At 39.8% G+C, this 14777-nt stretch overlaps 1 protein-coding gene across 2 annotated transcripts in view; it reads right to left on the reverse strand.

The window, feature by feature from the left end:
• The window catches only part of WDTC1 (WD and tetratricopeptide repeats 1), a 65729-nt gene that overhangs the window by 39824 nt on the left and 11128 nt on the right, over positions 1–14777 (reverse strand). For both annotated transcript variants that reach the window (XM_080800149.1, XM_080800150.1), the window contains exons 2-3: positions 6242–6390; positions 4720–4803 (exon numbers count right to left, since the gene is read on the reverse strand). In XM_080800149.1, the coding sequence (XP_080656275.1) occupies positions 4720–4803; positions 6242–6289 (132 nt within the window). In that variant the 5' untranslated portion in view covers positions 6290–6390. The remainder of the gene's footprint in view (positions 1–4719; positions 4804–6241; positions 6391–14777) is intronic.

The following is a 14777-nucleotide window of genomic DNA, read 5'->3' on the forward strand; positions in this document are numbered from 1 at the left end:
AGAACTAGGAACAAAATTAATTCAGGTAAAGTGGATGGAAACCAGTCTTAGAAAACAACATTCAGGAAAGAAGTATGAAAAATAAAGAAAACCAGCTTTGCAAAAGAGATTTTTCAGAAGCTTACAGAACCCGCAGGATGAATGCAATGGAAAGTATATCCAAGAAATAAAGTTATCAATGTTAACTTGGATGCTTTTTAAATAGGCATCTCTTTGGGTATAAATTCTACATATACAGGAAAAGCAACAAAATACCAGACTGGTTAAACTCAAAATGCAAACTAGAAAGTCAGAAAGTAAAAACAGGGAAGGAATTGGACATCGGGGAGGGTATGGGCTATGATGAGTGCTGTGAAATGTGTAAACCTGGCGATTCACAGACCTGTACCCCTGGGGATAAAAATACATTGTATGTTTATTAAAATAAATAAATTAGGGACGCCTGGGTGGCTCAGTTGGTTAAGCAGCTGCCTTCAGCTCAGGTCATGATCCCAGCGTCCTGGGATCGAGTCCCACATCGGGCTCCTTGCTCGGCAGGGAACCTGCTTCTCCCTCTGCCTGCCACTCTGTCTGCTTGTGCTCACTCTCACTCCTCTCTCTCTCTCTCTCTCTGACAAATAAATAAATAAATCTTTAAAATAAATAAATAAATAAATAAATAAATAAATAAATTAATTTAAAAAAAAGGGAAGGATTATTAACCTGGAAGGTAGAGAAGTGGTATGGGAATAAGATTTAAAAAGCAAACTCTAGGGGCACCTGGGTGGCTCACTGGGTTAAAGCCGGGGGTGCCTTCAGCTCAGGTCATGATCCCAGGGTCCTGGTATCTTAAGCCCTACACAGCATTGGGCTCTCTGCTCAGTAGGGAGCCTGCTTCCCTTCCTCTCTGCCTGCCTCTCTGCCTACTTGTGATCTCTGTCTGTCAAATAAATAGATAAAATCTTTAAAAAAAAAAAAAAAAGAAAAAGCGAACTCTAATAAGAAAATTAAAAAAAAAAAAAAACAATCAAACCAACAGGTTTTTCGTGAACATCTACTAAATGTTCAGTGCTCTGTCCTAGGAGTTCTCTTTAAGTTATCCTTTAGAGTTTTTCAAAAGCATACAAAGTAGTAAATTAGGAGATCCAGGAAAAAAATCTTCCCCAGATAATAAAGAATATTATTATCAATAACCACAATAAGGCAGGAGCTTTTACTGTTGATTTTACCTCTTTTATCCCACCTCCAGCCCCAAATAATCACCTCTTCCTAATGCTAGAAATGAACTGCTGTTAACTAACACAGAATCCATATGTGACAATGGGTAGGAAATAAAACAAAGAAAGGAAATGACAGTAAAGTGTTTAAAAAATAATACCAGCTAATATATGAGTGCTATATAATATGAGTTTTATGATATGCTAGGCACCGTGCTAAGTACTTTACACAAATTAACTTGTTTATCCCTCCTCACAAACCTAACAAACAGGATATGGATATTATTTTACTGATGAAGAAATGGGTGCTGAAGTTAGACTTATCTAACCAAGGTCATATGACTCATAATGGTATCTTAATTATTATTTGTCAGGCGGGACAGTCACAAAAAGATATCCCCTCCAACCTCAAACTAGGAAAGGGAAATAAGATGGCCTTTTGGGAGTTAAGACTCTAAAACTCAGTACTGTTGAACTTTACCTCCTCCTTGGCTTCCCCGATAACCATGTTCTCCTACCTCTACGTCTATTCTTTCTGGTTCCTGTGGATAGAGGAAGAGCAGTAACAGGCAATCTCTAAATATTCGAACCACCTTGGTTCCTGGTCCTGAGCTTGCTTCTCTCACTTTCTACTTTGTCCCCAAGTGACATTACCCAGTCATTCTGTTTCACGGCTCTTATATAGAGCAGTTGTTCTCAAACCTCTTAGTCTCAAGACCACACCATCAAAAATTACTGAGGATCCCAAAGAGCTTTTTTTATAGGGGTTATATTTATTGATATTTATACCATATTAGAAATTAAAATGGAAATATTTTGTATTATTTTCATTTGAAAATAACAAAAATGGTAAATTAACACATTTTAAATGAAAAATAAATATATTTCCTTTCTTCTTTTTTTTTAAAGATTTCATTTATTTATTTGACAGAGAGAGAGAGATCACAGGTAGGCAGAGAGGCAGGCAGAGAAAGGGAGAAGCAGGCTCCCTGCTGAGCAAAAAGCCCGATGCGGGTCTCGATCCCAGAACCCTGAGACTATGACCTGAGCTGAAGGCAGAGGCTTAACCCACTGAGCCACCCAGGCACCCGTAGTAAATATATTATCTAAGACAAAAGAATTTAATAAAAAGAGTGGCTTTGCATAATGTCTAGCTTAATGGAAGGTTAACTGGTCTCACACCTACTTTTGTATTGTCTGTTGCAATGTTATTTTGGTTAAAGTATATAACGAAAATACAGCCTCACAAAGATAAGTAGTTGCAATAGGGAGGAGTACTTTAATAGCCTTATAATTATAGATATCCTTTTTTGATACTGCACCAAAACTCTACAAGTAATGGTTTCTTAAGTTACAATGCAGAATCTGAAACCACAGAAAGGAACTATTGGTACCCTCCTATTGTTAAAGTGCATTGGTCTAGTTTGTATTATACACAGGTGTTTTACACATGTATTATGTATAGGTGTTTTACACATGTTTGTATTATGTATAGGTGTATTACACCTGTATGTTTTACACAGTGTTACATCAAACACTGGTCATTTTGAAAACACAGACTCACTGAATTTAAAGATCTTCAATGTTAACATTCATTATACAACACTGTTGACATCTGTTTTATCACCACAGACCTCGTCAAAAAAGCTTTTTAAGTATTGAGAAGTTATCAAGCTCACCACAACAGATAAAAAGTTGGCTGGAGGCACGGCTGAAAGAGTGAGCCCAGCCAGCCAGTGACCACTGTCCATTCAGCATCTAGCAGAGTAGGGTTTCTCAACCACGGCATTGCTGGCATTTGGGCTGCATAATTCTTGCCTGCACATTCTTTGTTGCTGTACTGTGTGTTGTAGAAGGTCTAGCAGCATCCCTATCCCCTGTCCACTATATGCCAGCAGTACCCTTCTCATCTGGACAACCAAAATTGTTTCTACACATTGCTAAATATCCCCTTGTAGGTAAAAATCTTTCATGCCCTGTCCCCAGCTGCACCAGAAGGAAGTACTTTGAGTTATGTTCTGAAGGAAATATGGAAAGAAACTCCAAAACAATAAAGGATAAATAAATGTCTTAAAAATTATGTTTTCAAAGAATTTTTAGAAATATGTAAGCAATCATGATATAAAAGTACTAAACTATTTAAATGGTATGAGCCTCATTTTGTAGGCAAAAAAATTTTATATTAAAAAACTGGAAAGGGGCGCCTGGGTGGCTCAGTGGATTAAAGCCTCTGCCTTCGGCTCAGGTCGTGATCTCAAGGTCCTGGGACTGAGCCCCACATCAGGCTCTCTGCTCAGCAGGGAGCATGCTTCCCTCTCTCTCTCTGCCTACTTGTGATCTCTATCTGTCAAATAAATAAATTAAGAAAAAAACTGGAAGACTTAAGAATCATAATTGTTATTTACTGAACTAGCTTTCTATGATCCAGGCACTGTGTTGTTAGTGCTTCACACAAATCTCATTTAATCATCACAACAATTCTCAGTTACTGCTCTACTTCACAGATCAGGAAACTAGGGTAACCGCACAAGACCATATAGCTAGTGAGGAAGCAAGTTTTACTTTTTTTTTTTTTTTTTAAATTTTACTTATTTATCTATTTGACAAAGACAGAGACAGGGAGAGAGGGAACACAAGCAGGGGAAGTGAGAGAGGGAGAAGCAGGCTTCCTGCCGAGCACGGAGCTTGACGCAGTGCTCGATCCCACGACCCGGGGATCATGTCCTGAGCCCAAGGCAGACACTTAACGACTAAGCCACCCAGGTGCCCAGGAAACAGGTTTTAGAACTAAATTAGAGGCACCTGGGTGGCCCGATGCGGGGTTTGATCCAGGACCCTGGGATCATGACCTGAGCTGAAGGCAGACGCTTAACTGAGTGAGCCACCCAGGCATCCCAGCAAAGAGAATTCCAACTCAACCTACTGATAACACTAAGTTGGATAGGACATCTAAAAGTCGGATTCAACATGGTCTGGAAGAAGGAAAGGGACTGGAACTAACATCATAACATTATAGAGTGTCTCTGTGTTGGACACAATCAAAAAGCTGAACTTCTGGACTGAAGGCCTGGCTTTCCATGGACTGGTCAGGACAACACTGAACAACAGCATATACCCATTCTCTATAACCCCACAATATTACTTTGAAGCTAAAATGAGAAAGTGTGTGTGTGTGTGTGTGTCTGTAAAAACACTGTGTAAACTCTAACTTCCTTTGGTAGAATAATTATTGTCCAAGCCAACAGTAAAAACAGTGGCACACATTTCAACAATCTTTTTTCCAAACACACAGCAAATAAGATATGACCAAGAAACAACTTCTGCATGACCATACCAATCACTAACCTTGATTCACCTGCCTATATTTACCTGCCTAATAAAACTGTTGGAAAGGAGAGGTAACCATCAGGTATGACCTGCAGAGAAAAACTTTTTTAATGTCTTGAATAATGCAGAAGGTTCTCTACAGACAGAAAATGGAGACCCAGCCATCTGCATCTAGTATACAAACTGCATTTCTTACCTGTAGCTCTGCTTCCAGGCCCAGCCGCCTGATAAAGGGGTCAGTGACATGGTAGTGCCGCTCAAAGCTCAGGGCACCCCGCTCCTGGGGGACAGATACAAACTCACAGTTTCATTAATTTAACCCAACATGATTTCCATGTACCTATTATGTACCCAGCACTGTGCTGGGCACCACAGGATCTACAAAAGTAACAAGAAATTGGCCTGCAGGAATCTGCACTATACTTGGGTAAGGGTTAGAGAATAATAATAAAAGAGTATAAAATTAAGCACAAAGTTGTGGTGTTGGGTTACAAAATAAGGAGGAGGAGGAGGAGGAGGAGGAAAAAGAAAAAATGAAAAAACCTGAAACAACAAATAGGGAGTTTGCACTGTTAGGATGGAATGGGTGGCACCATCTTTAGGACACATATTGTGGGGTATATTCATAGGAAAAAAAATAACTTCATCGTCCCTCCAATTCTGATTCTGTGCCTCTAGGAAATGGTCCTTGCCCTTGAGGGCCAACTAGTCCAATGAAATTACAAAAAAACCCACAAATGGACAAAGCCCCCAAAGGATTCAGGATGCAGGGAAAAAAATACATGAAACAGACTGATGTGCACCATACACAGCTCATGTAGAGGCATACACTCAATCCTTTAGATTATGATCACAGCTTATGCTGCATGCCACTGACTTTTTAAAGATTTTTAATTAAAAAAATTTTTTAGCACTTAACCTTTTCAAAGAACTTTCAAAGAACTTTCAGATTTCATTCTCTATGATCTGCCTAAAGGCAGACATTATTATCATTTAACAACAGAAAACAAAAGGAAGTAAAATGACTCAAGTCTTATAAGTAATTAGGGTCTTAAGCTCCTGACCCCAGCTTGGGGTTCTTACTACAGAAGCACATCATGCCTTGGTGGAAACTCTTCCATTAAATCCCTGTGGTCCTTAAAAAAAAAAATAAAAATCAATCAATCAATCAATCCCTGTGCTCCTGACAAAGCCTGGGCTACCCTGCTAAATGAACTCGACTGCCTGGTCATTCATTCATCTCACAGAATGTACCAACTGCATAGGTCAGGTGTAGGAGACCCTTAAAGAAAAGAAGAAAGAGTTTAAGCTGAACTAGGACTAAGACTCTTCCAGGTTCTGTTACGTGCACAACTCAGCAGCTAGAACAACATGAAGATGCCGTATTTTCTCCTGCTGTAGCAGCCCCCACATAAACCTACATATGCACACACAGTTGTGTATGCACACGCACAACACACAGATGGCTCCCTTCCCTCACCAGCTCTCATTAATTTCAGCAGCCCAGGCACAAAGCACTAGGACAGAAGAGTCTCCATGAATTCCATGTTCGTGGGCAAAAGAAGATGGGAGTCAAGAGACCCTGATTCCAGTCCTGGGTCTGCCACTAAGTAGCAGTGTGACTTCAGGCAAGTCAAGGTCTTCAGACCTCAGCTTCTTCCCCAGTCTGTCAGGAAGAAAGAACCTCATGCTCTTGTACAAAGGTCTAAGGTGCTTACCTTGATCTGCCTACGGATGAGGTCTCTAGTTATGTTGACTTTTGCCATCTTCTCTTAATGGAATTCAACAGCAGGAAGCTATAGAAGGATCTTCAGGACCCTTGAGCATTCCAGCCAAGCCCAGGTCCACAAGACACACATTTAATTACCTGGGGAAAAAAAACCCATCAAACCTTAAGGGATGGAATAGGGTGGCTTCAGGGCCCCAGTTCTATCCCCTGAAACAGTTCAACAGCCTACCTAGTGAACTGGCTATTGACTATGATTTATAACACAGTGAGTTGGCCCTGCTGCATAGTGCTGAAGAATCTTTGGAAGATGAAAAGGGTGGGAAAGGGGAAACAACGAATCAGAGCCACAGGAAGTACTGCAACAAACACTGAAGAGGTCATGTATGCTTCACCAGAAAATGGAGGGCTGGATAGAAGTACGAAGGAAGATGGGAGCATATCCTGAAAATAAGAACAAGACATGTAGCAAGAAAGATGTCAAGTTTCACTTGCTCAGTATGCATCTGTGGCAACCAGTCTTTTAATTATACTTTGAATCCCTGACCCTCATCTTAGGCTCTCCCCAAAACCAAATCAGTATCACAGACAGCACTAAACCCTCTAATAGATTCACAAAATCAAAGGTGGACAGGAAAGGTAAAGGTGATCATGTCTAAGATTCAATCTGATAAAGAAATCCCTATTCAATATCCTGGTAGGTAGGCTTTCAGTCTCACCTCTTGAAGCAACTTACTCCTTTGTTATAAACTCTGATGGTTAGAAAAACCTACTAATTTCATTTATGAGAACTTACCATTAGAAAATGCAAAATACAAGAAACACAAAACTTCTATACCCAAGCATATTCATCACAGATTTTATTTTATTTTTTTAAGTAGGCTCCATGCCCAATGTGGGGCTCAAACTCAGGACCCTGAGATCAAGAGTTGCATGTTCTACCAATTAGGTAGGTACCCCATTACAGATTTTCTAAAAATAAAAAAATTAAAAGGACCAAAATTTCCAATGATAGAGTAATGGCTAAACAATGCATAGCCATTTGATATTAAGCAGAATTAGAAATTTTAAAAATTACAAAATGCTACTTATGAAGGAAAAATGCTTACATCACACCAAATGTTTATATGATAACATGATGTTTTTTAAATAAATACTACTACCAAACTGTGTTTTAAAAAGGAAATACAGGGGTGCCTGGGTGGCTCAGTGGGTTAGGTCTCTGCCTTCGGCTCAGGTCATGATCTCAGGGTCCTGGGATCAAGCCCCACGTCAGGCTCTCTGCTTGACAGGGAGCCTGCTTCCCCTCTCTCTCTGCCTGCCTCTCTGCCTACTTGTGATCTCTGTCAAATAAATAAATAAAATCTTTTTAAAAAATAAAATAAAAATAAAAAAGGAAATATATAAATGGGGCACCTGGGTGCCTCAGTCAGTTAAGTGTCTGCCTTCAGCTCAGGTCATGAATTCAGGATAGAGCCTCGCAAAGGGCTCCCTGCTGGCAGGAAGCCTGCTTCTTCCTCTCCACTGCTTGTGTTCTCTTGCATTCTCTCTCCCACAAATAATATAAATAAATAAAAATAAAATCTTTAAAAAATAAAAAAGGAAATATAACAATAGCCATCTTTGAATAGTAGTGTGACTGATTTTTTTTCCTTCTGCTTTGTGATATTTTCAATTCTCTTCTACAAAATCACATTAATATTGAAATCAGAAAAAAAAAAAAAAAGGAAAAAAAAGGAATGCTAGAGCCAAAAAAACCCCACTAGGCTTTGAAAGAAAGTTCTGCTCCCTGTTATTTCCAACTTTTGGTCCTGGTTCCACCACTGAAGCCACACAGGAAGTTTAGTCTTCTTCCCCAGTATGGCTGGGATGATGGCTTTCAGGGCCAAGCCTCTCTGCCAACCCTCCAAGCCGGCAGGATTCCCAAGACCACTTCTCCATCTCCTGGCCTGGGTTTTCCATCAGTGGCACCCCTACAGATTCCTAGCATACCCTCCTGAAATCATCTCTCCACCTGATCTATAAGCAGACTCCTTCTTTTCCTTTGATATTTAATCACAAAAGAAACTCTATATAAACACTGTGTTATTGCAGATTTTTTTCTTTAGCATCAGGCACACAGTAGGACAATAAAAATCCTGCCACCTGATTAGATGTTTCCGTTCAGCCCAAGTTCTTTGGGGCTTATGCAAATACATCAAAATGATGTCTTTTGGGATCATAAGCTCTTAAAAGAGCAGGAGCCTTCCCCATAATGTGGAAGACATCCAGCATTGCATCTTAGTGAGCATTACCAGGAAGATATGTAAGTCACTGGCACTGTTTAGGATCACAAAACATGTGACCATGAATAACACCTAGGGATGCCAACTGGGAACAACTATGGTTTCATGATAACTTTCCTAGGGGTCTCAGGCCACCAAATTAAAAATGTGAATCTGGACAAATTGGCATACACCAATGCTGGCCTGCAATTATGTTTATGGCTCTGCTTTGTGATATGATGGTCAACCTCCCCTTCCCCCCACCAAAAAAAACACCTAACAGTAATTTCCCTCACAATCACCAAGAATATAGGGTGAGATTTATCGTAACAGAAAGAACACTAAAGTCAGTGAGAATATCTGGTAATAATAAGTAAGCTACGTGGCCCTGGTCAAATCTCAGTCTCTCCACATAGGCTCTCACTGCTGTGTCTCACAGGCACAGGAAGAACTAGAACAAACACTGAAGGGGCCACATATGCCTCACCAGAAAAAGGCCCATATGCTTCACCCCCCAACACCCTTTTTCTTGGAAGACTAAAAAGGTCAAATGATATAATGTAGGTACGACGTTTTTTATTTAATGTTATTTTTAAAAGAATATAAATACTACGGTCAACTAATCTTCAACAAAGCAGAAAAGAATATCCAAAAAAAAAAAAAAAAAAGACAGTCTCTTCAACAAATGTCATTGGAAAAACTAGACAACCACATGCAGAAGAATGAAACTGGACCATTTCCTTAACTCATACACAAAAATAGACTCAAAATGGATGAAAGACCTAAATATGAGACAGGAATCCATCAAAATCCTAGAGGACAACACAACCAGCAACTTCTGTGACCTCAGCCGCAGCAAATTCTTGCTAGACACATCTCCATAGGGCAAGGGAAACAAAGGCAAAACAAACTATTGGGACTTCATCAAGATCAAAAGCTTTTGCACAGCAAAGGAAACAGTCAACAAAACCAAAAGACAACCAGCAGAATGGGAGAAGATATTTGCAGATGACATATCAGAGAAAGGGCTAGTATCCAAAATCTGTAAAGAACTTATCAAACTCAACACCCAAAGAACAAATAATCCAGTCACAATAGGGCAGAAGACATGAACAGATGTTTCTCCAAAGACGACATCCAAATGGCCAACAGACACATGAAAAAATACTCAATATCACTTGGCATCAGGGAAATACAAACCAAAGCCACAATGAGATATGACCTCACACGGGTCAGAATGGCTAAAACTAACAAGTGAGGAAACAACAGATGTTGGCGAGGATGCAGAGAAAAGGGAGCCCTCCTACACTGTTGGGAATGCAAGTTGGTGCAGCCGCTCTGGAAAATAGTAGAGGTTCCTCAAAAAGTTGAAAATAGAGCTACCCTATGACCCAGGAATTGCACTACTGGGTATTTATCCCAAAGGTACAAATGCAATGATGCAAAGGGGCACCTGTACCCCAATGTTTATAGCAGCAATGTCCATAATACCCCATCTATGGAGTCCAGATGTCCATTGACAAATGAATGGATCAAGAAGATGTGGTGGAAAGAAAAAAAAAAAAGATGTGGTGTATATACATAATGGAATATTATGCAGCCATAAAAAGGAAATCTTGCCATTTGCAACAACGTGGATGGAACTAGAGGGTATTACGCTAAGCAAAATAAGTCAATTAGAGAAAAACAATTATTGTATGCTCTCAATGATAGTGGAATTTAAGAAACAAGGCAAAGGATCATAGGGAAAGAAAGGAAAAAATGAAACAAGATGAAACCAGAGAAGGAGACAAACCATAAGAGACTCTTAATCTCAGGAAACAAACTGAAGATTGCTGGAGGGGAGGAGAGTGGAGGGATGGGGTCACTGGGTGATGGACACTGGGGAAGGTATGTGTTGTAATGAGCACTGGGCATTATATAAGACTGATGAATCACAGACCTGTACCACTGAAACAAATAATACATTATACGTTAATTAATTGAATTTAAATAAAAAAGAATATAAATACTTTTATTTCCTAAGAAATAGTAAGTTGCCAAACATACATTTACTATGTACCAGGAATTGTGCTAATGGCTTTATATATTTATTCATTCTTGGGCTCATAAAGGAGCACAAGAAGCTTCTCCTGTATGCCAGGTAGTATTCCAGGCCCAGGGGATACAGCAGTGAACAAAAGTTCCTTAAATTTCATGGTACTAACATTCTAGGAGGAGAGGACAGATAATAAACAATAATACAGATACAATAAGAATATATCCAGTAGGGAAAAGTGCTGTGATGAAAACAGAAAAAGTTGATATTAAAGTGATTGATGGGTTACTTTAAGATGTGAGGTCAGAGAAGATGAGGTACATATTTGTGGAGTTTTCTAGCTGCTCAGCATTTTAAATCCTTCCTGTAAGTTGGGAATCTCCCACCCAGTAGTCTGGCAGAAGACAGAATGCCTCCCACTATGAGGTGGGAACAGCAGAGACTAAGATTCTCTGAGGTCCCTTACAGCTAGAGTGCGTGCATATGGCCCAGGCTGTTCCAACCAGACACATCAGCCCCAGACCTTTATTGGGATCTGGTATCAGAGAATCAGGGGACCAGAGGAAGTTCATGCTGGCAGCAAGGTGTGGCTATAGTAGCCAGTAAAGCCCAGTCAGCCGGTGATAATGGTGTAAGCTGTATAAGCGTCAGCAGTGACCTCATGGTTTGGTTCTGTGAATGATTTTGGCTAAAAGTCCTGGCTGCTACCCAACTTCCCTTGTTCTAGCCCATTCTTCAAGCCTGGCTTTGCGGCCTTCCTTGATATTTTGTGAGTTTCCCTAATAACCTTTCAAAAATCAGCCAGAGTTGGTTTCTGTTGCTTACACCTACAAATCCCGCCTGATAACAGAGGAACCCTCAGATGACAATCAAGCTGAAACACGAATTACAGGAAGTCACAAAGAACTTGGGGAGGTTGCTTCTGAGAGAGAACCACCAATGTTAAGGGGAAGACTGGTTCAAAAAGCTTGTATGGTGGATGTTACTACTATCATCATCTTACAGAAAAGGAAACAGAGTCATGGACATGAAACAATTTTCACAATGTCACACAGGTAATAAGTGAAGCTGGCACAGGAACTCAAACCAGAGCTGTATGTACCCTCTTAACCACTTTGTATATGAGAATAAATTACTAGGGTACATAATTTCCTAGAGTAATGATCACTATGAGTCAACTAAATTGTTACTACTCATTCATTAATTTTCCTAAATTATTAACCTGGTTTGTACCAAGTACCAGGTACTGGGCTAGACATGGGGGAATACTGACTGGGATGAAAGACATAGCACCTAAGAAATCAGAGAATCAAAGGCAAGGGACTTTAGCTAAGATAGGTACACACTTAGAAAAACTAAAAGGAACAAAAGAAGTGAAAAAGCAGAGAAAGTAGACAAATATAAAAAACCCTCACTACAAGTCAGGTAAATGGTAAAATGGAAAGTGGGATTTAATACAGTATCAGACTGGTAGGCAGAGGTTTAAAAATCAAAATGTCAAATTTAATACAACTACTGCTCAGTATTTTGGTGAACATTTCTGTTCCCATTCTGAGAAGAAATGGTAGCACACCAGCAGACAGCTCATTCTAGAGCACAGCCCACCTTTTCCCCTCTCTCAGGCAACATGGTTTCAGCGCCTTCCACAAACTTTTTTAGGCAGGCAAGCATAACTGGAAGCCCTTCTAAGTAGAGATTTATTTAAAAGGTTTACATTAGGTGGGAAATACCCCCAAATCTATAAGGGGCATAATCAGTTTCATACTTTGATTAAAAAATCTCTCATACACAAATAATCAAATCAATAAAGGAAATTTGAATATGAAGAGATTTAATCAAAGTCAAATTTTAAAAGCATTATTTTAAAGTGTGTTCTGGAATAGTCAATTCTATAGAACAAAGAGAACTCACAGATATGGAATGACATGATGGAGACATTTGGAATTGAAGAAAGGAAGTCATACATTTATGATTAAACACCAGAAAAGGCTATATTGAGGGGATTTCTATCTCTGGTGCAGTATGCAAATTATATGTTCAGTTCTGCTGAGATGCAAAAGACTGAAATAAGTGACTTCAAGAATCCATAAGATAACATTTTCAATGCCTATTATGCCAGCACCACACTTGACTTTGAAAAAACAGCAAAGCAGCAGCCAAACACAGACCCTTCTCTTCAAGAGCACTTCATATAGTTGTCATGAATTGAATATATCAATAGCACCAAGGCTATTGTGACCATTAACACCGTAGATAGACTGAAAAAGGCTAATTTAACCGAATGACCAAAATGAACAGCTAGGACAGTAAATTCAAAAGGAACAATAGGAATAATAAATTAAATCTTATTTATACTCATTTATTCATACATCTTAGAAGAAAGCACAAAAATGACAGTGGGGGAAACAAACTAAACATATGGCAGGAGGGGCACCTGGGTGGCTTAGTCATTAAGCGTTTGCCTTCGGCTCAGGTCTTGATCCCAGGGTCCTGGGATTGAGCTCCCCACTGGGCTCCCTGCTAGGCAGGAAGCCTACTTCTCCCTCTCCCACTCCCCCTGTTTGTGTCCCTGCTCTCACTGTCTGTGTCAAACACATAAATAAAAATCTTAAAAAAAGAAATAAATAAACATAGCAGGAGAGCAAGAAAGAAGACATGTAAATCACCAGCAAAAAAACTAGGACGGTAACAGACCACAAGCAACTTTAAATGTGTATTCTTCATTCTAAGGCTAGCACAGTGAACTGAGTATACCTTTATGTTCACCCTTAAAGCTCTAATGACACTGAGGGTTAATTTGCAGAACATGAAAGCTCAATAAAAAAATCTCTCTAGCTAAAGTACAAAGGTTTAGGGATGGCATCTGCTGTCATTGAGGATACTGCAGGCTGGCTCTAGTTGACACTCAATAAAAGGAGGAAGAAGGAAGCTAGTTTCTGGGAATATGAAAAATATAAAAATGACTAAAAGGCACAGAGTAAAACATATGACATAATGTTACGAAGAAAATATGAGCTGCCATGCATAAGATACTCCTCCCAAAAGGTATTCTCTTAGAGCCTAAAATGCATAGCATGTCACTACCACCTAACGCTATCCCTTCTACAAACTTTTAGCTCAGGCTATTGGGGGGGCGCCTGGGTGGCTCAGTGGGTTAAAGCCTCTGCCTTCAGCTCTGGTCATGATCTCAGGGTCCTGAGATCAAGCCCCACATCAGGTTCTCTGCTCAGCAGGGAGCCTGCTCCCCTTCCTCTCTCTGCCTACTTGTGATCTCTATCTGTCAAATAAATAAAATCTTTAAAAAAACAAAACAAAACCCTAAAACTCAGGCTATTTGGAACTTTTCTTCCATAGTTAGGCCTCTATATTATAAAGGAAGCTAATAAGAAAATTCATTTAACAGCTCAATTTGGAGGAATTAATCTTCTTCATAATGCAAAGGGTATCAGTAATATAATAGCCCAAGGTTAACAAGCCTTAGAACAAAGTACACCTGGCAAAGATTACTCACCTGGAACCAAAGATTGAATGGTAATTTCCAAATAAACATGAGGAACCACCCATTTCAGGTGTGCCACAGTCCTTGGTTGGGCTCTGGTTAATGTAGCAGAAAGGGAAGCAGACTTAAAATACTTAGACACTTGGGCCTGAAGTCCAGCCCCCTTGTTGTACCAATTAGTACCTACTTAGGCAAGTTACTCAACCTTTCTGAGTTTCAAGTTCCTCATGTGTAATATGGGGATGCTCATCAACTTCAATTGGTTGTTGTGAGGGATAAGTGATCAAATATATATGAAGGTACAAAATAGTGCCTGGATCACAGTAGGTGCTCAACAGACGTTATCAGCCAAATCTGAACTCCAGTAAGACTTGATAGCTCCTGATCTATGCGCAGTGCCATGGTTACAACATTTCTCCCTTACTTCCTTCCCTACCAGAGCGACAAAGCTGACACTGAGGATTCCATTGTAGGGTGGTGGGGCACACAAAGTGGGATGACTTTCTCACTTCTGCTGAAGGAACTCCATACAACAGTGTGTACCAGAAGGATTATACAGGATTATTCATAATAGCTAAAAGGCAGAAACCCAAATGCCCATCAACTGATGAATGGACTAACAAAATGTGGTGTAGCTATACAATGGAACGTTATCTGGCCATAAGAAGCAGTGAAGTGCTGATACGTGTTACAATATGGGTGAACCTTGAAGACATTATGCTAAGTG

The sequence above is a fragment of the Martes martes genome, assembly GCF_963455335.1.
Source record: "Martes martes genome assembly, chromosome: 4".
In the NCBI taxonomy this organism is placed as follows: domain Eukaryota; kingdom Metazoa; phylum Chordata; class Mammalia; order Carnivora; family Mustelidae; genus Martes; species Martes martes.